The following is a 24,031-nucleotide window of genomic DNA, read 5'->3' as shown; positions in this document are numbered from 1 at the left end:
TGAACCTTCTCCCCATTTAGGTAATAGTCTGCACTATTGTTCCTTTTACCAAAAAGCATTATCGTACATTTCCCAACACTGTATTCCATCTGCCACTTTTTTTGTTCACTCTTCCAATTTGCGTAAGTCCTGCTGTAATTGCACTGCTTCCTCAGCACTACCTACCCCTCCACCTATCTTTCCATCATCTGCAAACTTTGTCACAAAGCCATCAATTCCTTTATCTAAATCATTGACTAACAATGTGAAAAGCAGCAGTGCCAATACTTAGCCCTGAAAATTCTCCTTCTCATTAACATTCCTCTTTGACCTCTTATTACAAGGCATTTTTGGCCACAGTACTGCTGCTCACTGGATTTTTTTTTTGGTAAACTCTAGAGAATGTTGTGCATGAAAATCCAAGGAGATCAGCAGTTTTTGAGATACTCAAAATGCCCCGTCTGGCACCAACAATCATTCCACGGTCAGTCATTCAGATCATATTTCTTCCCCGTTCTGAAGTTTGGTCTGAACAACAACTGAACCTCTTGACCATGCCTGCATGCTTTTATGCATTGAGTTGCTGCCACATGATTGACTGATTGGATATTTGCAGTAACGAGTACCTCTGGTGAAGGGACTTGATGTGTTCATTTCGTGACAGCTCACTCACCTTTAGACCCCACCGGGCATTTGGCTCTCACCAATGGCTCTAAGTAGCTGTTTGCATGCGCCTGATTCCACACCCTGGTACACTGCTTCGACAGGTGGGCTTAACCAGGTGAGGGTAGCTGGTGGACTCATACCATGGTGAGATGGGGACATGCTTGTCCTAGAATGCAAACCAGTTCTGGTGGACTGGAAGGATAAGATCTACAGTGAGATCTAGTGGCTAGGAAGGCAGTACTACAATGCTCCCTGGAGAGCAAATCGCATGACAAGGCACAGGAGGTATCACGGCCATCCACTTCAACCAAGGAAGACCCCATTTGTGATGCTTGTTCTTATCACTGGATCCAGACTTCCGAGGTTGGGAGAGTGGAGCTGCTCCAGTACAATAGCTTTTCCACTTCAAAAACTCTCCCATACAGATTTTCTGTCACCATCAGACACTATAGACAGGCAATCACTACCACCCACGGGTGTACCTAAAAAGGGGTCACTGTGTATGAATTGTTAATGTGATTGCAAGTACTGAATGTATTTATGATTGTTGTCTTGTTAATTGGCCCTTTACAACCTCATTCTGAGATTACAGAGCCACTGTCTCTTTCACCTGTAGCGACAAAATAATACTTAGATTGAATTTTATTTTTACTTTCAGAATTAAAACCCAGCATTCAGAATCCCATCAACAATAAGAATGCCAGAAACGTTTAGTTGACTCCTGCAATGTTCGAAAGTAAAGCAGCAAAATTTAAAAAATATTAATAAATCTCAGTGCAAAACTTACAACTGCTTAGTTTTAAAGATAACACCATTTATAAATTGATAAATTTGTAGTTAATTTGTACTAATAGGATTAAACTGATGAAAAAGCTCTGGAATTTCATAAATTCACACCAGGTAATTGCAACTGAAAAGGGATTAATCATAAACCAATTATAATACCACTTTGACCTACATGGACAAATGATAATGAGGCCACCAAGATAGAATTTAGTCCTCATTTTAAAAACATGCTTCATAGCTTTTGTAATATCCATGCTATAAACTCCTACATTGACATTTATAATTATCTACCACTTATTTTTCCAATATGGCTTATCCTGCTGTGTAGAGTTTCTGATAGTGATCACTTTGCAGTTCTTTTTTGTCCCAATTTGAATGTAACTCATTTAAATTATTTCCTCTTTATTTTGATCTTGCCTTTGATCAGCCCGGTGGTGTAGTGGTTAGCACAATTCTTTACAGTACAGGTGATCTGGGTTCAAATCCCACTGCTGCCTATAAGGAGTTTGTATGTTCTCCCCATGACCACGTGGGTTTCCCCCAGGTGTTCTGGTTCCTTCACACACTCCAAAGATGTACCAGTTAGTAAGGCTTTTGGTTGTAGTAAATTGTCCCGTGATTAGGCGAGAATTAAATTAATTGATTACTGTGTGGTGGGGCTCGAAGGGCAGATAGGGCCTTTTTTGTGGTCTGTCTCTAAATAAATAGCTCAAATTTTTTACTCAAACTTGTTTAATTATTCAGGTCTTAATTTTCTCTTTTAGATCTATTTCCTAAAGCTCATGATACTTGTCGATCTACTTGCTTACCTTTTTGGTTTTGAGCCTTTGGTACGTTTTCCAGCTAGTCTGCACACCTTCTCTAGGGTTTGGATTCAAATTCCTAAACAATGGAAGTCATTTAGATTGCTTCACAGTTAGGTTATTAGAAGCATAAACTCAGCAGATTGGGTTTCCAGCACCTGCACCACAGAGACACACATACAAAACACTGGAGGAACTCAGCAGGTCAGGCAGCATCTACAGAGGGGAGGTTTCAGGCTGAGACCCTTCATCAGGACTTTATTGGAGGTACTGCTTCTGTTTGGGATGCTTTGCTTCTGTTTTTTGGGCATTGATTCACCACACATGGTATAATATATAAGAGAGGTCCATCTTCTTTGGTTCCATCCATTTTAAAATGTTTATTTTTTGTCCAGTTATTTTAACTCCTACTGTGGCTAAAAGATCAGAATAACTGAAAGCCATTTTACTCATTATGATCTTGTTTTGCTGCTCTTTCAGCATTTGCCCATTTAATGCTCAACGAGGAAAAGAAATGTGTGTATTTCAACACTTGTTACTAACCTGAGTATGTGATGATGTTAAAATATTACTAATGTTGTGGGACAAAACCTGGAATGTGCAAAGGACCAGAATTGGAGAGCTTAGTGATCTGAGGAATGGAAGTGTTTCTGTAATGCTGAAGAGTGAGATCTGTCATGGTAGCTGAGAACAATGGCTTATTTATATTAGAATGATTCCAAACATCTACTTTTCAGATTATTGCTGAAGGTGCTAATGGGCCAACAACTCCAGAAGCTGACAAGATCTTCATGGAAAGGAACATCATGGTTATTCCAGTGAGTTTTGGCCTGGCTTTCTGCTTCATACTCGTGGATTTTAGATCATAAGAAAATAAGACAGAGGAGCAGAATTAGGCCATTCGGCCTGTTGAGTCTGCTCCACTATTCCTTCATAGCTAATTTATTATCCCCTTCAATCCCATTCTCCTGCCCGCTCCCCGTAATCTTTTTTGACACCCTGACTAATCAGAATTTACCAACCTCTGCTTTAAAAATATACTCAGTAACTTGGCCTCCCCAGCAGTCTGTGGCAATGAATTCTATAGATTCGTTACCCTCTGGCTGAAGAAATCCCTCCTCTTCTCAATTCTAAATGGATGTTCCTCTATTCTGAGGCTGAAACAATCTATCTAGGCCTTTCATTATTCTTTAGATTTCAATAAGATCCTTCCTCCCCTCCCCCTGCTCTATTCTTCTAAACTCCAGCCAGTCCAGGCTCAGATCATCAACTGTTCTTATGTTAACCCCTTCATTCTTGGTGAACCTCCTCTGGATCATATCCAATGCCGGCAAATATTTTAGATAACAGGTACAAAATTGCTCACAATACTCCAAGTGCATTTTGATTTAATGTCTACTGCTTTCTAATCTCGCCAGAAAAAGTTGCTTTCTTAATCTGTTTGTAGTAGACTTCCTGTGACTTATATGTTAGTTCCTCATTAGTCAATACAGTTTGGTGGTTTTCTTGGCTTAACATTCAGCAATGTTTAAACATTGTTCTTATTAGAATAAAATTCATGTCTTCCTTTAATGATGGAATTAATTTGTAACTTTGTCACTTAATTTGTATATTCCTAAAATTAGTTGAAACAAAGTCAAAAATAAAGTAGCTGTTGTCTGTTTGAAACTGCCTCCAGCAGCAAATTAGTGTGACCTATGTAACAATTTAACAATTTGCCTGATTTTCGTGACTGAATGAAGTTGGTGTTAAAGAGGCTGGCTAATTGCTACTGGTCTCTTTCACAAACTAATACCACTTCTGTTCCTCAGAAGGGGAAAAAATCTGCTTGTCATTAAATTATTTAGATTATTTGGTTTAAATTTAGTGCTTGTATTGAATAAGAGCAGTAACCAGGGTGGGGGGAGAGGTGAGGTAGTTAGCAACCAGTCCCCTGAGTTTCCCTGTGTAACAGTTGGGAAGAGGATCTCAACAAGAATAATGTACCTGAAGTAATAGAGGCTGGTGCCTCAGTGTAGGGCACCATCTACTGTCATTCTGATCTCTAATTATCTCTCCTCCTTGTTACAGGATCTATTCTTGAATGCTGGTGGTGTCACTGTTTCCTATTTCGAGTGGCTAAAAAATTTGAACCATGTCAGCTATGGCCGGCTGACCTTCAAATATGAGAGAGACTCCAACTACCACCTGCTAAGTAAGTGAGCCTTTTGTGATTTTCTGAGTATAGTAGTGAAGGTCACTATCCTGGTGAGCAGCAGTTGGTTAGTTGCTGGAAAAGGCCTGTGTAGAACAAATGGGGGAGGAGGATGAACCTTAATTCCTGTTAGATCTGAATTGAACAAGTTGAGCCACATTTATAAGAATATTTGTTATTAAATTATCTGATGCCTTGTCCAGTTCCCAATATATCATTTGGGCAAAGTGGTAGGAGCCTGAGTCTCATTTAGATCCATATCTTCATTTTAGCATAAGATATTGGGGAGAGAAAATTTAATCTTTTAGTTTGATTCCATCCTGATTCAAAATGTTTCCTGTAAAATTATGAGGAATCACTGTTTTGAAAACTTTCTCACATGACCTTGGATTAATCCAGAACTGAAATTAAATGAAACTTCTCTAAGGATCTAGTCAACTAATTAAGAAGACACTGTTTCAGTCTTTTTTTTCTTGTAATTTTGCAAAGTTACTGAGTACCCTTAAACTTTTTTTATGGGTTTAACCTCATTGATATAACCCCATGAATATCTTTCTGGTGCTTTTTCTTTGAAGGATAGTGGAGAATGTAAAATGTACAAACCCCACCCAGAAAAGTTGGGATATTTTCCAAAATGCAATAAAAACAAAAATCTGTGATATGTTCATTCTCGTGAACCTTTATTTAACTGACAAAAGTACAAAGTTTCAATAGATTTACTGACCAACTTAATTGTATTTTGTAAATATACACAAACTTAGAATTTGCTGGCTGCAACACACTCAACAAAGGTTGGGACAGAGTTAAAATAAGATTGAAAAGTGCACAGAATATTCAAGTAACACCGGTTTGGAAGACTCCACATTAAGCAGGCTGATTGGTAGCAGGTGAGGTATCATGACTGGGTATAAAAGTAGCGTCCATCAAAGGCTCAGTCTTCGCAAGCAAGGATGGGTCGTGGCTCACCCCTTTGTGCCAAAATTCGTGAGAGAATTGTTAGTCAGTTCAAAAGGAACATTTCTCAACGCAAGATTGCAGAGAATTTAGGTCTTTCAACATCTACAGTACATAATATTGTGAAAAGGTGCGTAAAGGGCAAATTCAGAAACCACTGTTGAATGCGCGTGATCTTCGAGCCCTCAGGCGGCACTACCTAAGAAACCGTCATGCTACTGTGACAATTATAGCCACCAGGACTCGGGAGTACTTTGGAAAACCATTGTCACTCAACACAGTCTGTTGCTGCATCCAGAAATGCACCTTTTGTATTATGCAAGGAGGAAGCCATACATCAACTCTATGCAGAAACGCCAGCAAGTTCTCTGGGCCCCGAGCTCATCTCAGATGGACCGAAAGACTGTGGAATTGTGTGCTGTGGTCAGATGAGTCCACATTTCAGCTAGTTTTCAGAAAAAATGGACGTTGAGTTCTCCGTACCAAAGATGAAAATGACCATCTAGATTGTTATCAGCGAAAGGTGCAAAAGCCAGCATCTGTGATGGTATGGGGGTGCATCAGTGTCCATGGCATGGGTGAGTTGCATGTATGTGAAGGTACCATTGACTCTGAGGCATATATTAGGATTTTAGGGAGACATATGTTGCCATCAAGGCAACGTCTCTTCCCGGGACGTCCATGCTTATTTCGGCAGGACAATGCCAGACCACATTCTGCACGGGCTACAACACCGTGGCTTTGTAGACACAGAGTGCGTGTGCTTGACTGGCCTACTGCCAGTCCAGATCTATCTCCTATTGAAAATGTATGGCGCATCATGAAGAGGAGAATCAGACAACGGAGACCATGGACTGTTGAGCAGCTGAAGTCTTGTATCAAGCAAGACTGGACAGAATTTCCAATTGCAAATCTACTACAATTAGTATCCTCAGTTCCAAAACGATTAAAAAGTGTTATTATAAGGAAAGGTGATGTAACACAATGGTAAACGTGCCTCTGTCCCAACTTTTGTTGAGTGTGTTGCAGCCATCAAGTTCTAAGTTTGTGTATGTTTACAAAATACAATTAAGTTGGTCAGTAAAACTATTGAAAATCTTTTCTTTGTACTTTTGTAAGTTAAATAAAGGTTCACGTGAATTAACATATCACAGATTTTTGTTTTTATTGCATTTTGGAAACTATCCCAACTTTTCTGGAAATGGGGTTTGTATTTAAAACCTTCAAATGGTACTGCAAACTGTACTGTAATATCGGAATCCATAGGAGGAGGATAGAACAAGTATCACAGTAACAAAAGATGCTGGAATTACTCAACAAGTCAGGTAGTCTTTGTGAAAATAAATTCAACACTTCAAGTCTCTGGCCTCAGATCAAACCTTTTGGAGTATCATGTCTTTACTGATTCATCCTTAATAAAATTCAAAGCCTTTTAAAGGTCATGCTTTTCTGTATTTGATGTTATCCAGCTCTAAAAGTACCTGTCTTTGTCCAGAATAGAAGTTACGGATGAGGTGAAATTTGTTTATTCAATAGGTGCCAGATATTTACAACTGAATTTTGCCTCTGATGTTTTCCTCCTTCCCCTTAGTGTCCGTCCAGGAAAGCTTAGAGAGGAAGTTTGGCAAGCATGGTGGCACAATACCAGTTGTACCCACAGCAGAATTCCAAGCCAGAATAGCAGTAAGTATCTGGGACTTGTTCTTGTCTTTTCATTCCTCCGTGGAGAGAATCATGAATAGAAGGTGTTGAGAGAGAAAGCGAGAGAAGGGCCAAATGTAGGCAAATGGGACTAATTCAGGAAGCCTGCAGTCGTTATAACTGAATTGAGCCAACGAGCCTGTTTCTGTGCTGTATAGCTCTAAGATTATCATGTAGTAAACTGGAATATTATAATGAAATGCAGAAGAATACACAGAATTGAGGATATATTTCTGAATATAATTTTGCATGCAATCAGACCTCGGGAGATTTGTAATGGTAGTAATCACATTGAAGAAAATTAAAGCTCTGAATCTCAATGTTGTATTTTGGAAGTAACATTTTGGCATGATAAAACCGTGGTATATTAGAAAATTATGTACATTGAAGGCAAGATTTTTCAGAATCAGGTTTACTATCACCCTTATGATGTGAACTGAACCTTGAAGCAGTAGTACAGTGTCGATACAAAATTGCAATGCTATAAATTACAAAATATAATACAACAAAAAAGAAATGTCATGGACCATTCAAGAATCTGGCAGTGGGGAAGAAGCTGCTCCTAAATCACTGATTATGGTGGGTCTTCAGTCTCCTGTACCTTCTCATGGTAGTAATGAGAAGGCATGTCCTGGATGCTGATGGATGTCGCCTTCATGAGGCCCTGTGTGAAGATGTTCTTAGTGATGTGGAAGGATGTGCCCTTGGTGGAACTGACTGAGTCTACAATACTGTGTAGCCCCTATAATCCTGCATATTGGAGCCTCTGCACCAGGCTGCAGTGCAACCAGTTAGTATGGTTTCCACTCTACATCTATAGAAACTTGGAAGAGTCTTTGACATGTCAAATCACCTTGAATTCCTAACGATGTAGAGCTGCAAATCTGCTGCCTTCATGATTTAAATCAATGTGTTGAACCCAAGATTGATACTCCGTGTTGACATCTTGAAGCTTGATCTTGAGCTTCTCATTCTTTCCACCCCTGGCTCCTCAGTGAGGTCTGGTGTTCTCCTGACTTCCTCTTCCTGAAGTCCACAATCAATTCCTTGGTCTTGCTGACATTGAGTACAAGGTGGTTTTTGCGACACCACTCAAACAACCAATCTACCTCACTGCTGTATGCAGCCTCATCGCAATTAGATTTTACCAACAATAGTGGCATCGACAAATTTATAGCTTTTTTTCTAACTTAACATGAGAGTAAATTTGATAGGATGGTTTAGATCTGCGTGAGTCTGGTTCTTGTTAGATAATTGCAGAAGGGAGATATGTCAGCCTGCGGGTGGGGAGTTGGTTTTTGGGTGTGGTGGCATAGTAGTTATGACTCAGACCCTTTCTTAACATGAATTCCTTAATACTTAATTACTACTTCTGTTTATTATGTAGCAGTGCAGTATCTATAGCTACATACTGTGCCTATAAAAAGTATTCATTCCCCTTGGAGGTTTTCATGCTTTATTGTTTTACAACATTGAACCACAGTGGATTTAATTTGGGTTTTTTGACACTGATCAACAGAAAAAGATTTTCATGTCAGAGTGAAAACTATTCTCTGAAGTTATCTAAACTTATTACAATTATAAAACACAGAATAATTGATTGCATAATCTTTAATATGACATACCAAATCATCACTGGCGCAGCCAATTGGTCTTAGAAGTCATGTAATTAGTTAAATGGCGATCTGTTTTTGGTGATGTGAGTAGTTAAGGTGTTTCAATTGGTTGTAGTAAAAAAAGTACATCTGTATCTGGAAGGTCAGTCAGTATCCTGGGAGAATGTACACTATGAAGACAAAAGAACATTCGAAGCTATTTCACAAAAAAGTTTATTGAAGAGCACAAGTTAGGATGGACACAGGAAAATTTCCAAGTCACTGGATATCACTTGGAGTACAGTTAAGTCAAGCATCAAGAAATGGAAAGAATATGGCACAGTTGTAAATCTGCCTAGAGCAGGCTGTCCTCAAAAACCATACAAGAAGGAGACTAGTGGGGGAGGCCACCAAGAGACCAATGACAACTCTGGAGGAGTTATAATCTTAAGTGCTTCACCAGTCGCAGCTGTATGGGAGAGTGGCGAAGAGAAAGCCACTGTTGGAGGTAAAAAAAAAAAACTCATGAAATCTCAACTAGAGTTTGCCATAAGGCATGTGGAGATTCTGAAGTCAGCTCAAAGAAGTTTCTATGTCTGATGAAACCAAAGTTGAGCTTTTTAGTTATCAGACTAAATGCTATGTTTGGCATAAGCTAAACACCACACATCATTAAAAACACACCATCCCTACTGTGAAGCATGGTGGTGGCTGCATCATGTTGTGGAGATGATTCACTGCAGCAGACCCTGGAAGGCTTCTGAAGGTAGAGGGTAAAATGAATGCAGCAAAATACAGGAAAATCCTGGAGGAAAATGTGATGCAGTCTGCAAGGAAACTGCAGCTTGGAAGAGGATTTGTTTTCCAGCAAGACAATGACCCCAAGCATAAAGCCAAAGCTGCACAGGAATGGCTTAAAAACAACAAAGTTAATGTCCTGGAGTGGCCACGTTAGAGTCCAGACCTCAATCCAATTGAGAATTTGTGGCTGGACTTGAAAAATGCTGTTCATTCACAATCCCTGTACAATCTGACAAAGTTTGATCAGTTTTGTAAAGTAGAATGGAGAAAAATTGCAGTGCACAGATGTGCAAAGCTGGTAGAGATCTATCCACACAGACTCAAGGCTGTAATTGCTGCCAAAGGTACATCTACTAAATACTGACTTGAAGGGGGTGAATAGTTATGCACTCAATTATTTTGTGTTTTATATTTGTAATTAATTTGCCTGTGCCAGGGCATTGTTGCTACTAAATCTTTCCAGCATTTTCCATTTTTATCTAATTGCCCTCCCTGATTTGACAAACTGCAAATGCAGTGCCCCTATTAAAAAGGGAACTGGAAGCATGGAACAATGGCCCAATTAGCCTCAGATCTGTCACTTGAAATATTAGCAGGGCCTTTATAAGACCATGACAACATCTTGTTTTCCTAAAGTGTTTAAAGTTCTGTGAGAACATAATAAACTGGTTAGATAAAGGGGCGGGGGCAATAGCTATAACTATATTTGGTTTTCCCAAAATATATTCTGTAAGGTACTATGTAAAAGGTGGCTACAGGAAGTACAAACTTGTGGTATTAGGGATAATATACAAATATAGAAGCAAGATTGACAGGAGAAAATAGTAAATGGGTTGATTTTGGGCCTACATTATAAACAGTGACACTCTTTGTGAATTAATGCTGATCCCTCTGTTATTTATAATAATGACATGGGTATGGGGACTGAGTTTATGGTAGCCTGATTTTCAGAAGGTACCAAGATGGGTGGAAAACATGCTGTGAGGGATACACTGTACAAAGAGATGTAGCAATTAAATGATGTCATTAAAAGTTAATATTTCACATGTTTTTTTGCAGTCTTCAGATTGAGATGATTTGCTAAGTAAACTGAAATGGTAGTAACTGTATTCTAAATCAAAATGCTTAAAGTCATGGAACAAAGACCAGAACTTCAACACAAATTACGGTAATTAAGACCACACGACTAACCCAAAAAAATGAAATTAAAACCACGTTGATCTTGGTGGGCAACTGATCATTCACCAAGAAGTGGTCTTTTCTACCTCCCAATTTAGAAACGCATTAGGAAACTCTCAACACACTTTGTCTGTTTTAGTGACAATACTTATCTTAAAGAAAAGCATATTGTCTCCTAAATAAAACACTGTAAATCAACAGCAAGTCAGGCAACATTGGAGAGAGAAACATTGGTGCTTCAATTCAGTGACATTTTATCAGGTTTGGAGAAAGCTGATATGGAAACAATATCTTTGCACTAGCAGATTGTCTATTCCATAAACCACTATTTCTTTACACTGTTTTGGTCCATCTTTTTTAATAGGGTGCCTCTGAGAAGGATATTGTCCATTCTGGTCTAGCATATACCATGGAGCGCTCAGCAAAGGTCTGTACAAGGCTAAACAAGTTATATGAAGTAATGTAGATTGGGTGTACTTTGTGTCTCTGTTTTCTATAAAACCACTGGTCTTTACTGTCATTGTACTGTGAGATAAGGAGCGGGAAATTATTCAAACAGCCTTAATTTCTGCATTTGATTTAGAACAAAATAGGCTTTGATTTTAAAAATGTCTTCTTTGAACATCCCAAAGCATCCCAGAGCTGGTGGAGAAGGCATTAGCAGGGAAATAGTGCAACAATTTTATGTACAGAAGTTCAACAAACTTGCAAACAGATGAGTGAAGTTGATTGAAGGATAAAATGTTGCTCAGGCAACTGGGAAAACTCTGCTCTTAAATTGGACCATGTGAACTTTTGCAGTCACCTGAATTGGGGGGAGGGGTGGTTTCTCATTTCCGTAGAACTCAACATATACAGCTCAAGCTCTTTCAATTAACAGCAATAACCCCTTAATCTCTTTAACTCCCCTTCTCTCTTGTGTTCTAGTTGTCTTTTAAATTCAGCTGATTGCCCTGAATTAACAAGATTTCTTCATGACCCTTGGGTACTGATAACCTTACTGTTGCCATCTTTGACATGTCTCTTCTATCAAAATGTTTAGTTATAGCAAATGAACCTTGGAAGTTAGCACCCAGCCTTCTCTGTAAAAGGAAGATCTTTACATCCTTCCAGTAAGATATGAATAGCATTTCTGGTATAATAGTTAGATTTTTTTTTTTGCCCCTTCCCTGTATCTTTCAAAATGGCTCTAGTTTTATGGTTTCATGGCTTTAGGGTTTTGATAAAATTGTTGATTCTGATCTTTAAAGCTCAAGTTCATTTGCCTTTATTAATTTGAATTTTTTACTTATGGTGTTTGCAATCCCTAGGTCATTTTAATTTTGTTTTTCGAGTAAATGGCCTCTTATTTTTCCACATTGTAAACATCAGGCTGAAGGATACAAGAGCCAACACAGGCAAAATCTTAATCCTTGCAGTAGTTAAATATTGTATGCAATTTAGGAAATGTATTAATATTGGCTTGTAATCTTTCGTAGTCATTTGGGCTGTTCGCTTTATTCCTACGTTTTACTTTCTCTTGCAGTAAGCTAGTTACTCATTTTATTGAATAGCTGGGTATCAGGAGTAGGATTCATACACAAACTGAACTGAGACTTAACCCAAAATCTTCTGATTCAAAGGTGCAGGAGCTGACAGTATGACAGCTCTTGCTTTTTGCCATTGAGGGAGCAGATGCAAGCAGAGGGCATTTGCAGAAACACAGTGAAGAAATGTCCAACACCTGGCTTTAATGACATGCATGCAAACCAAACAGTTTGGTTTTGTATAATTGGGTGAAGAATGTGGTCTAAACATTAGAAACAAAACCTGAAATTCATGCTCTCGTTAATTTGTATTTCACTTTTAATCCTGGGTGTATCAATATATATTTCTAACAAGAAGTATCCAGACTTCAATGCGATGACAATAAAAGATCGTAAATACATTTCCAAAACAGAATGATGTGTGTGACTTGAAGGGAATTGCAAATGTCTCCATGCATCTGTTACCCCATCTGAGGCAGCAGAAGTCATAATTTTTTTTGTTTTGGTGTGTATTTTGTGAAAAACCATTGTGCAAGAGAGTGTTAATGTGATTGAGGGAATGCCAATCAAGTGAGCTGCTTTGTCTTGCGTCTTGCTTAAGCTACGCTGGCCTAGGAGAATCTGACACCTAACTTGCTGTAAATAGCAAAAAGGCTTTGGAAAATGAGATGATGAGTCTCTTGCCACAGAGAACCCAGATTCAGATCTACACTTTTAGCCACAGCACATATGTAGCTGATGCATTTGTTTCAAGTCAGTAGTGTCCCCAAGAATCGTGATGGTGGAGGGACTGGATTGAAGGTTACTGCCCATCATTTGGGTAATAAAGGTATTGCTTTTCATTTAACAGGCCAAATATGAATGTTGTTGAGATCTTGTTGCTTGTAGATATCTTTAGAGAAGTTGTAAATGTGATCATTGGTAATCTGCCAATTCTGGTCTTGTGATTGAGACTCACTACAGCTGATTTTTGATTGCCCACATTCATCTGTTATCTTCTGTTAGTATGACTGTAACTGGTGAAGAATTTCTATTTGATTCTCCCCTACCAAGGTTTACTGGAGATCCTTGATAATTGTGTAAGTGATATAAAGGACAGTTACACTCACTTAGCAATTTGGTTCTTTTTATCCATGTTTGGAATCAAAGTGGCTAGAAATAAATGTGCCTTTTATGTTTGAATAGCATGTCAATGACTTTTGATACGGGAGCAGGAAGAATATTTAGTTGTTAGGTGATCTGCATCCTAGGAATGTATACCAAAGGCAGGGGTGGGGAAGAAGAATGTGTTTACTAGTAATGTTTTTTTTCTCTCTTCCAGCAAATTATGCGGACAGCAATGAAATATAACCTGGGCCTGGATTTGAGAACAGCTGCTTATGTCAATGCCATCGAGAAAGTCTTCAAAGTGTATAACGAAGCTGGTCTGACCTTCACATAGAGTGGACATCGTCTGTCCTCGACAAACCTTGCTTCCCCTCTCCCAGCCTGACATATCAAACGTTTACATATGTCTTTCGTTGCTTTTTTTCTTTTTTTGCCTCTTAAACCATTGGAACACTAATTCTCCAATAGAAGCTGCCAGAATTAGTCGATAGCTTGAATAATCAAAGTAATCCAAGTATCATAATTAAGGCTTACAGAAAATCTCTACATTCTCACACTGCTGGCAAGTGAGAGCCATGTTGCATTTACTGAACAAGGAATTTAGTTTTTTTTTTTGTGGCATCCACCTAGGTAACAAATCATTTCTGCAGAGTTGTTACATGAACTAAAATTCTTAATGATGAGGGTGGAAAACTGTTTGTGTTCTAGGAATACTATCTTTTTGTAGATAATCTCCTCCCTGAATGGATTTTTGCCAAAGGTGTGGCAGTCCACTTTCTGAATTTGCCTATTGCAAAGATCCTCAAGGTATTGGTGGTACAACTACCACATTAGTACTGAAGCCCAATGTGTATGACGAAAATGAACAATATTGTGTGCAGCAATATTTACACAAATGGATTTTTAATTGTATACTAATAATTGTTATTTAGGCAGAATTATTTTTATAACAGGGCGATGCAACATTTGGGTGGTGTCCAACTTCTGAAGAACTAAAGTTAACTGGATTCCCCTTCCTAATTATTCACTGATAAAATTGACCTCTGGACTTTTGGTGGTTAGGATAACACTCTTGTAATGCCTGAATAACTCACCAACATTTAATTTGGTGATTCGCACATGAAGAGTGACAACTTTGAGTTTATTTTTCCCTGATTGATCATTTGGATGAATTGGCTGGCAGGAGGAGGATGCCAACTAATGTCAACATTTAAGTTAAGGGCCTGATTTCCCAAGTGCAAGTTAGTTGCATTTTAAGTGATAATATTGTGCTCATTTAAATGGAGCTACTTTATGAATCTAGCCAAAGAAGACTAGAAGAGAAGATGGAAGAGTGTAAAAATAATTTACAGGGAAGTAATTCCTAGAGTAAAATTTCTTTAACTGCCTTGATTTTATTCTCCTTAAGAGCCCCCCCCCACCCCGCAATCACTTAGAAATATATGCCAACTTATTTTGTTTTTTGTTAGTTACAGCACAGCCACCTTCCTGCTTTAAGATGATGAGCCTTCTGGAATGGGTTATTAGGGGCACTGTGGCTAGAGCACCTGTGTGCCTGGGAAGTTGGCCCAGCACATTAACATTCCTTGGGGAGGAGGACAGTATGCAGAAAGCAAATAAAAGGTGGCTATTGTGACGTTCAAGCAATTTGTATGTTGCAGATATACTTCCTCCTGTGAACAGCCAAAACATCTAAACCTACAACCCAGACTATTACAGAAGCAACATGTTCACTAGTAAATCTATCACTGGTTGTTCCTTTAAGAGTTTCCATTTGAAGCTGAATACCCAAGTTTTTCAGTTTGTATTTGAAGTAGGACTTGGTTATACTCCCTATTTTGCATTTTCCCATTTAGTTTGGAGGCAAGACATGACTCCCTCACCTTGTGCAGCTATTAGAACAGTGAGGGCCTTCAATTCTGTAAGCCTGGTTGGAAGCCAAGTAATATCAATGTCTTTTTATAATGTAACCTACAATCTCGCCTCAAGTTGTCTAAATGGATGTGAAAGTTTTTATATAGGAAATCCTTTAACTGTAACCAGATATCTGTCTAGTGAACCCTGTAGACTAAATTTGTCTTCAGCTTTGTTACAGGAAGACAAAGTCATGAATGCCATTACATCTTATAGCTGACTTTACATAGGAACGTCCATTGTAGTGCCCTGTATCTTGATGTTTTCTTGCAGATTACACAGGCAAACTGATCCTGCAATTTTGCCTGTTACATTTGCTACAATGCACTTTTCACAACAGTGACTAGGTTGTTCTGAGCTGCTCGGATCCATTTTGTAAGATGAGTTGCTTGAAAACTACAGGACATTGGTGATGATACCATTTTCTGTTGAGTTTTTGAAACGTGCTTCTTCCATCTCTATTCCTTGGTAATGTCCAGAAAGGAGTTATGCCATAAGGGTCCTGAGAATGTCTTTCATACTTCTGTAGGATTAAGCATGTCAGATTTGTCAGTTTTGGCATTTGGGCCTAGTGGGTGCAATGAAGTACCAGATGTAATTTGTGCACCTGGGACAAACCTTTTTTAAAACAGCAGTTTTGTGTTCTTTTCTACATTCTTTGTAATTGCATGAAGGTGAGACTCTCAGATTAAACTTTTGACCTTTCAAGTGTCAATGAGTTATCATTTCTTTTTTTAAATGTATAAATTCTCATTAATTTTGTTCTGAACTTGTTTGTGATGTTTGACTACCAACTTCCTCCATCTTGACATTGTAACCTGTCAGCGTTCAAACATTTTGGATCAGCTATCTGGTCTTTATTCTTTGAGCTAAATGTTGAGCTGTGCAACTTTGAGTTGAATTCAAGATTATCAGAAAGCAGGCAGTATGGGCCGAAGGGCCTGTTTCTGTTCTATGACTGACTATGATGGAGAAAGGAGCTAGGGATACAAGAACTTCAATTGAAGATGACAGGAAGTCTTTCAGAAGAAAACATAAAGTGAATCTTAAGGATTTTGTTTATTAAAGAAAGAACTATCAAATAAATGAATATAATAGAATGAAAAATCAAGGTATAAGAAGTCATTGGGGTAGATGCCACTAGGGATGAATGAGCCAAGCAGTTGTTTGGAAAGCATGAGAGAGAGGATAAGATAAAGAAATAAGCCCAGCTGCAGTTACCAAATTAAAAATTCTTAATTTCAGGAAACTGGCAAAGAATTTAACATATAAGTGTATAAGCTAAACAAAAAAGAGATGCAGAATTTCTGCCTGGAAGTACTCACTGAAACTCATGAGAGGTTTTGAAAAGGCCTAATGACTTAAATTGCATGACATTCTAGTTATCTCAGGGTTTGAAAACCAATAAAACTCTAGGATCAGACAATTACGATGCTGAATGAGACTAGAGCTACAGAATGTAAAGTGAGCCTATCTCTAGTTGGCTGATATATACCAGAAGCTGAAGTGGATTGGGAGGAGCCATGGCAGTAACTGTTTTAAAGGAAGATAATTAAATCAGTACCTGCAGACTTCTGAAGTTGTTTGGTCTCCTAGAGAAGTAATATTAGGTTTCAACTCGCCATTCACTTCGTAGTTACAAAGAAGGGAGTATTTTTCACACTGTAGTGCAAATTTGAGATAATGGTCCATGCTCTAAGTAATCTGTGTTTTTGATACTGTAAAAACATTGATATTTTTGTTATTGCAGCGCAGGCTCTTCCTGCCAAACGATCCACTCCGCCCAGCAACCCACTTATTTAATGTTAGTCTAATCACAGAACAATTCACAATGACCAATTAGTCTAGTCTTTGGACTGTGGGAGGAACCCAGAGCACCCGGAAGAAACCCATGCAGTTCAGAGGGAAAATGTACAAATTCCTTACAGACATTGCCAGAATTGAAGTCTGAACTCCCCAAGCTCTAGTAGTGTTGCACCAATTACTATAGTGCCCTATTATGTTACCATGATGCCCTTTATTGCCCAGTTGTGTGAAATAAGCAGGACCATTCATTTGTTCCAAACGTGTAACACGTTTCTGTGGTGTAGTTTTCTGACACCCTGATCTAAGGTCCCAGAGGGATGCAGGTCATGGGATGTTAAGAACTTGCTCTAGGCTGCTAAAACAATCAGCTACGTATTCCCTTAGTGCTGGAGTAGCATCAAATTGAGGATAGCAGGAAGAAAAATGAAAATGGTGGTTTTGTTTAGCAATTTATTTTCAATGTATTCTGGTTTGACTGCGCAAAATTCGCTTAAATATCAAGAACTTCAGGTACACACAAAATAACCTGCAGATGCTGGGGTCAAAGCAACACTCACAACACGCTGGAGGAACTCAGCAGGTCAGGCAGCATCCGTGGAAAAGATCGGTCGATGTTTCGGGCCGGAACCCTTCGTCAGGACTGTGAAGGGTTCCAGCCAGAAACGTCGACCGATCTTTCCCATGGATGCTGCCCGACCTACGGAGTTCCTCCAGCATGTTGTGAGAAGAGCTTCAGGTAGATGGATTACCCGGAGCAATTCCCAATTTGGATTTTCAGTCTGAATGAATGTGTTGTATCAGTGTTTTCTCTAACCTTTGTGATATTTTTGGTTTAATCTACAAACATACATTTATAAAATGTTTTAAAAGATGACGATCTTTGATTCATTAAAGTCCTTTAAGATTTGGAATATTATTCAATAGACAGTGCTAGAAAATGCAAGCTTCTGTTTAAGAAATGGGAAAAATTAAGAACTATAGACCTTACTTTCTTTTAAAGGGGTTTGTTTACAAACACAAAATATGCCTTTTACAGCAGAATATTTGCAAAGCTCAAATTAAAACATGACAGTCCCTGTCCAGGATCTATCTTGCCCACTGGTTCAAGATGGCCTCCAGAGGAGGACTTTGTATGCTGTCTCTGTCTCTCTCAAAGAACTCCTGGGTATCTACAGATCAATTAACCAATGTCCCTTGGTTGACAAAATATAGGAATCAGTCATAGAGCATCTTATGACAATACTGAGAAAATTGAAATCTTATTTGGCAAAGTTAACTATAAAAGAAAATTGTTAAGTTATTGTGTAAGGAAGTGTGACAATAAAGAGGGAATGACACAGATTTTGTTTCTGTGTTGTATGATTAAGGCTCTTTGGTATCTGGTTCTGGTACCTGTTTTTCCAAAAGGTAACATACCAAAGGTTGTTAAACCAAAGACTCTGGTTTAGAAGTAACATTAAATCCTCTAATAATGCTAAAGGATATAAATCAAGAATAAGAGGTTTGTTTCTTCGAAAATTGCCACTACTGTGTTACTAAGATGATCAGTACTGGGCCTTGGCTGTTCAGTTTTAATATTGACATAAAGCCAGGAATGAGGGTGATTTGTGAGAGGACAACAGGCAAAAGGATGGACGTGATTAAGCAGCAGAACTTGATCAACAGATGGAGAACAATGTGGGGAAATTAAATTCTGTACCTGAGTGGAAGAACAGGAAAAAGTCATGGAACTCGTGTGCTTCTATTTGTCCACTGTGTGGCAGTGACATGCACATGACTATTTTGATCATCCATAATGAGGGGGTGAGCCAGGGGTCACAGATCATTGTAGGATCGGACATTAAATCCCTTCGTGGTTGGGGCCATTAGTCAAGTGAAGAAGGTTGGGACCTGGGCCAAAGTGTGGTTCCTGAAGTGCAGGTGGTGAGAGGGGGAACTGAATTCATGAAAACGTGATTGAGAAATAATCAATCCTCATCACCTCCAGAGCAATGCAGATATTTTTAGCATGGGAACTGATCCAATGTCCATCTACACTGGGAAGTGTTCAAACTTGATCCCATGGAACAACTTGGAAATGGTCATCATGTGTCCAATCTGCTGAAGTAAGTCACTGTGATCATATTTCTGGACCAGAAAACTTGAAACGTATAATAACCTTGAATTATGAGACCCTTCATATTTTTCAAAGGAGGTGACGCCAGATTTAGCACTATACAATAAGTTGATATATGCACAGTGTTACATTCTACCATTGCATCCAAGAAACTTCAAGAACTTGAGACTTTTTTGGAAGATTTGAAATGTAAATGAAGTCTTACTGAGAATGTGTATGGCTTTTCTGAGACTTTATTGGCATACTGTGTGTAATCTAGATAATCATGTGTTGAAGTCAGGGCAGTGTAGATTCACCAGATTCATTCTAACAGATGAGGTTTGCTCTGAGCAGGAAGTTAGATTAAGTTATATTCAGTGCAATTTAAGTCTGAAAGGTGGTTTTACTAAAATCTACTGACACAATGTTTGAGAGGTTTTTTCTACTAATTGCAGTGTCTGGGACTAGTGATAGGCTATGGACAAAGGGGCAGTCATTTAGGATGGGATGGAGAAATTCTTTAGTGCAGAGATTTTCAGATGGTTGAAATTCCGTATCACTTAAAATGTCTGAATGCTTAAGTTGTACATGATTTGGTGATCTGGTGGGAAATTGGGCTTGAGATAGGATGACCATGATCCAATCGAATAGTGGAGCCTGTGTGAAGGACTGTGCTACTACTATTTGTTTTCTTGTATGTAGTTGGGAAAGGAATGTGATTGACCTCATTTTGTCTTTATGCACTATGGTTTCTTTTATAATCTACTGAGTTGTTCCACACCCTGCCTTTTTTTTCTTAAAGCATACAGCTCCAAATTTTCTTTGGACTTTGTGGTAGCACATTTTCCCACAGGTTTTCACCGCTCCTGGTTGATAGGGGAAACTAACTGAGATCTAATGAAGAGGAGGGTGTAGCTTGTACAAATGTAAATTGCTTCATGATGCATTTTTGGACAGTTTTCTATTGTGTAATATTCCTACATCAAATAGTTCTAATCTGACTTACTGCAAGAAAGCCAGGAGGTATTGAGTTTTTCCACATATTCTTTATACAGATATCCATGCATTAAAAAAAATGCAATCTACAGGAGGCAGAATGACACTGGTTATTGTTTTAGTAACTAAATAATGAATCGTGATAATTTTATCTTTTTACCCTCCCCCCCCCACCCCAATCATCGTTGTTTTGTTCTAAAACACTGCACACTACATAAATGTAGTTTATAATGATGTTTATAAATGGTGTTTATAGGATGGACAGATCTAGGGCAGCTTCACTGTCATAATGATGTTGGGATGCATCATGATTTGGGTATGGCAACTGCTCTGCCCGTGACAGCAAGAAACTGCAGTGTGTTATGAACAGCTCAGCATGTCAAGGAAGCCAACCTGCCAACATCCCCTTCTTAGACTCCATCCATACTTCTCCCTGCCTCAGTAAAGCAGCCAGCACGATCAAAGACCCTACCTACTGAACCTTCTCTCATATCCCATCGGGCAGAAGACATGCACCTGAAAGTAAATACTATCAGACTTAAGTACACCTCTACCCTGCTGTTATAAAATTACTGTACATTTCCCAAGTAGGTTAAGCTGAACAATTGTCCTTGCAATCTACCTTGTTGTGATATTACACCATAGTGTCTGTCTGCAATGCGCTTTTTCTGTATTTTAACACTTTATTCTGTATTCTGCTATTGTTTTCCCATGTACCACCTCAATGCACTGTTGTAATGAATTCATTTGTATGGGCAGAATGCAAGACAAATGTTTCACTCTACCTCAGTATATGTGACAATAATAAACCAATTTATTTATTCAAAAAAAAGCAGTGACTGTGCAAGGTATTGTCACATCTCATTCCACCTTGATATCCATTTTATTAACTTGCAGAAAGCACCCACACTCAAGCAGTGGTGGTGATTGGAAGGAGGGGCCCAAACCAGGACCCTGCAGAGCCATAGCTTCCTCAGTAAGACTGGAATCTCTTCAATGTTAACTTGTGGCACACCTGTGCAGGTGTTAGTGGAGGAGTCTGAGGAACGCATCCTTCACAGTTGTGAAACTTTCCATTCCTCAAATGAGAAGAACACTGAGGTGAAGTGAACCAGGAATTCCAACAAATGGGAAGGGGGAGAAAAGCACATTTGATTGTACAATCATGTGAAAGAACTATCGAAGGGAAGGCTTCAGTAGGGACAGGAATTCCTGGAGGTTTTGGGCTAATTCATGTCACTCAATGAATGAACACTTCAAAAGATGTTTAGTTCTCTAGGTTTCCTAATTCATTGGTTCCACTGTACCTTGTTTTAGGGATCTGGAAAAATATCTATGGCAGTTCCTTACCTATTCTTAAAGAAGAGTAAATATTACAGAATTAAACCAATTCAATCAATCACACAGCATCAGGCACCCAATGCACCAATCCCCAACATTTTTTCCTTAGGCTGTTATGCTATTTGCATGCTGCCTAGTCCCATCCATGCCTACATAAATTCAAGCTTCTTGTAGAGCAGTCTCATTTGAATTTGGATCACTGTGTTCAATTGTTTTTCTGCTTATTGGAAAGGACACTTCCCTGGTATCAGGAGACCCAATTCGGCAAGTCCAGAGCTGACTGACTAATGCTGACATTTTTCAAGGTCTGTAGATTGTGCTTCAGTAAACAGGTCAGTGCTTTTTCCACAGTTAGTCACGGGTGCCGTAAAAGTAACAACAACTTCAACCTCACTATTACTGAATGCATCATTATGGGTACAACTGGCTGCTCAGGTAGTCAGGAACCTTCAGACAAGAAGCATATCAGTGAAGAAAGAGCCTACAGAGAGACTTCAAAGGCACCACTTCCTACCTTGGTGCCTCTAATCAACAATTAAATCACAAGCTCAGTTGTTATTAAGATGTGTATAACTGACTTGAATGAAAACATAGAGGGGCTGATTAGTAAGTTTGCAATCACCACAAAATTAGAATCATGGATAGTGAAGAAGGTTGTGATAGGATACAGCAAGATATACTGTAGATCAGTTGCAGATATAGGCAGAAAAATAATAGATGCAGTTTAATGCACTCAAACATGAGGTGTTGCATTTTAGGTGGTTAAATCTAGATGGTGAAGGACTGCAGTAAATAGAATTTTCCTTAAGAGCTTTAATATGCAGAAAGAACTTGGTGTCTAAGTCCATAGCTCCCTAAAAGTTCCAACACAAGTAGATAGGATGGTAAAGAATGTGTGTGGCATGTTTGCCGTCATGGGTTGGGATAGTGAGTATAAGATTCAGGAATCATACTGCAGTGATATAGAAGTTTGGTTAGGCTGCATTTAGAGTATTGTGTGTAGTATTCATCCCATTACAGGAAGGATGTAGATGCTGTGGAAAGGATATGGAGGAGGTTCACTAGGCTGTTGCCTGCATTGAAGAGTATTAGCTATAAGGAGAGGTTGGACAAACTTGGATAGTTTTCTCTGGAGCACTGGAGGCTGAGGAAGGATCTGATAGAAGTTTATAATAATACAAAGTGCCTACACAGAGTAAATCTGAATGGTCCATGAACACTATATTGCTATTCCTGTGTTTTTATTGTATTTTAATTTTAATAACTTGCACTGTACTGTTGAACTCCATCATGAATAGTCCCAAGGAGGAGGATTAGGCATGAAGCTAGCAGCCCCATCCTGTAAAAACGCAGTGTTCCAGGAACACCAGCAGATGCTCCAAAGACCTCATCCCTGGGAGAGGAAGGGTACACCAAGAAAATGGGCTACACCTGGGAAAACTTAAAAGTCTGGCCCAGAACAAAGGACTCTGGCGAGCTGCTGTTTATGTTCTTTGTTTTATGTCTATAGCTCAGCATCAGTGGCTGGTCAGATAGAAACATAGAAAACCTACAGCACAATACAGGCCCTTTGGCCCACAATGCTGTGCCGAACATGTATTTACCTCAGAAATTACCTCGGGTTGGTTATCCATAGCCCTCTATTTTTCTAAGCTCCATGTACCTATTCAGGAGCCTCTTAAAAGATTCTGGAGTCTATATTCTAGGAAGAAACAGCTGGTCATTTAGGAAAACTTAATGTAATCAAGCAGCATAACTTTATGAAAACAAATTTAGGTTTGATAAAGTAGATAGAGGATATAACAAGCAGAATCATGGAGTCATGCAGCCTAAACCAGGTCCAATGGTCCACCTCATCCACGTTGATTATCCATACTTCTTAAAAGTATGAGAGCACTTGCCTTCGCTGCCCTCTCGGACAGTGCTTTCCAGATTCCAGACATTTCCTGGGTGAAAATTTTCTTCCTCAGACCCCTTCTGTACCTTTTACCCCTTACCCTAAATCTAAACTCTCTATTTTTCTGTAGATATTACCGTTATGGAGAACAGTTCCCTACTATCTGCTCTACCTCTGCCCCAGATAACTTTGTATATTTCTGTCAGGTGTTTCTTCACCCCTCACCCCCCAGTTTTCTCCTCTCAGAGGAAAACAACCCCAATCTATCCAGTTTCTTTTCATAACTGAAACAATCCATCCCAGGAAAATGTGATCACTGAAAACTGTCTAGTGAAATTGTGTCCTTCCTATAGCGCGGCAGCTAGCATTGTGCACAACACTTCACATCCAGCTTAACCTATGTTTTGTAAAATTGTGTCATAATTTCCATGGTTTAATACCTGATGCCCTGGCTAATGAAGCCAAGAATGTCAGATTCAGATTTATTTATTTATCACATGTCATAACCTTCATCATTTTAACTACCTGTGTTGCTTCCTTATGGATTTCTTGTACTTTGGCCTCAATATTTGTACTTGTCCTCAAGGTCTTCTCAATACTCTGTCTGTTCTACCCTTATTAGTTCACCCAAGGTGCTTCAATTTGCACCTATCATAATCAAGTCCTACTAGGAGAAGCAGATAAGGCCAAG

At 38.9% G+C, this 24,031-nt stretch overlaps 1 protein-coding gene across 1 annotated transcript in view; it reads left to right on the top strand.

Moving 5' to 3' along the window:
- Positions 1-15,913, top strand: part of LOC140212046 (glutamate dehydrogenase, mitochondrial) — an 86,264-nt gene extending 70,351 nt beyond the window's left edge. Inside the window, exons 9-13 of the mRNA XM_072282499.1 lie at positions 2,972-3,052; positions 4,305-4,428; positions 6,974-7,065; positions 11,023-11,085; positions 13,506-15,913. Of these exons, the coding sequence (XP_072138600.1) occupies positions 2,972-3,052; positions 4,305-4,428; positions 6,974-7,065; positions 11,023-11,085; positions 13,506-13,625 (480 nt within the window). The 3' untranslated portion in view covers positions 13,626-15,913. The remainder of the gene's footprint in view (positions 1-2,971; positions 3,053-4,304; positions 4,429-6,973; positions 7,066-11,022; positions 11,086-13,505) is intronic.
- The last annotated feature ends 8,118 nt before the right edge of the window (positions 15,914-24,031 follow it).

This window comes from Mobula birostris, chromosome 18 (genome assembly GCF_030028105.1).
Source record: "Mobula birostris isolate sMobBir1 chromosome 18, sMobBir1.hap1, whole genome shotgun sequence".
NCBI classification, from domain to species: Eukaryota; Metazoa; Chordata; class Chondrichthyes; order Myliobatiformes; family Myliobatidae; genus Mobula; species Mobula birostris.
This window is presented reverse-complemented; position numbering and strand designations above follow the sequence as displayed.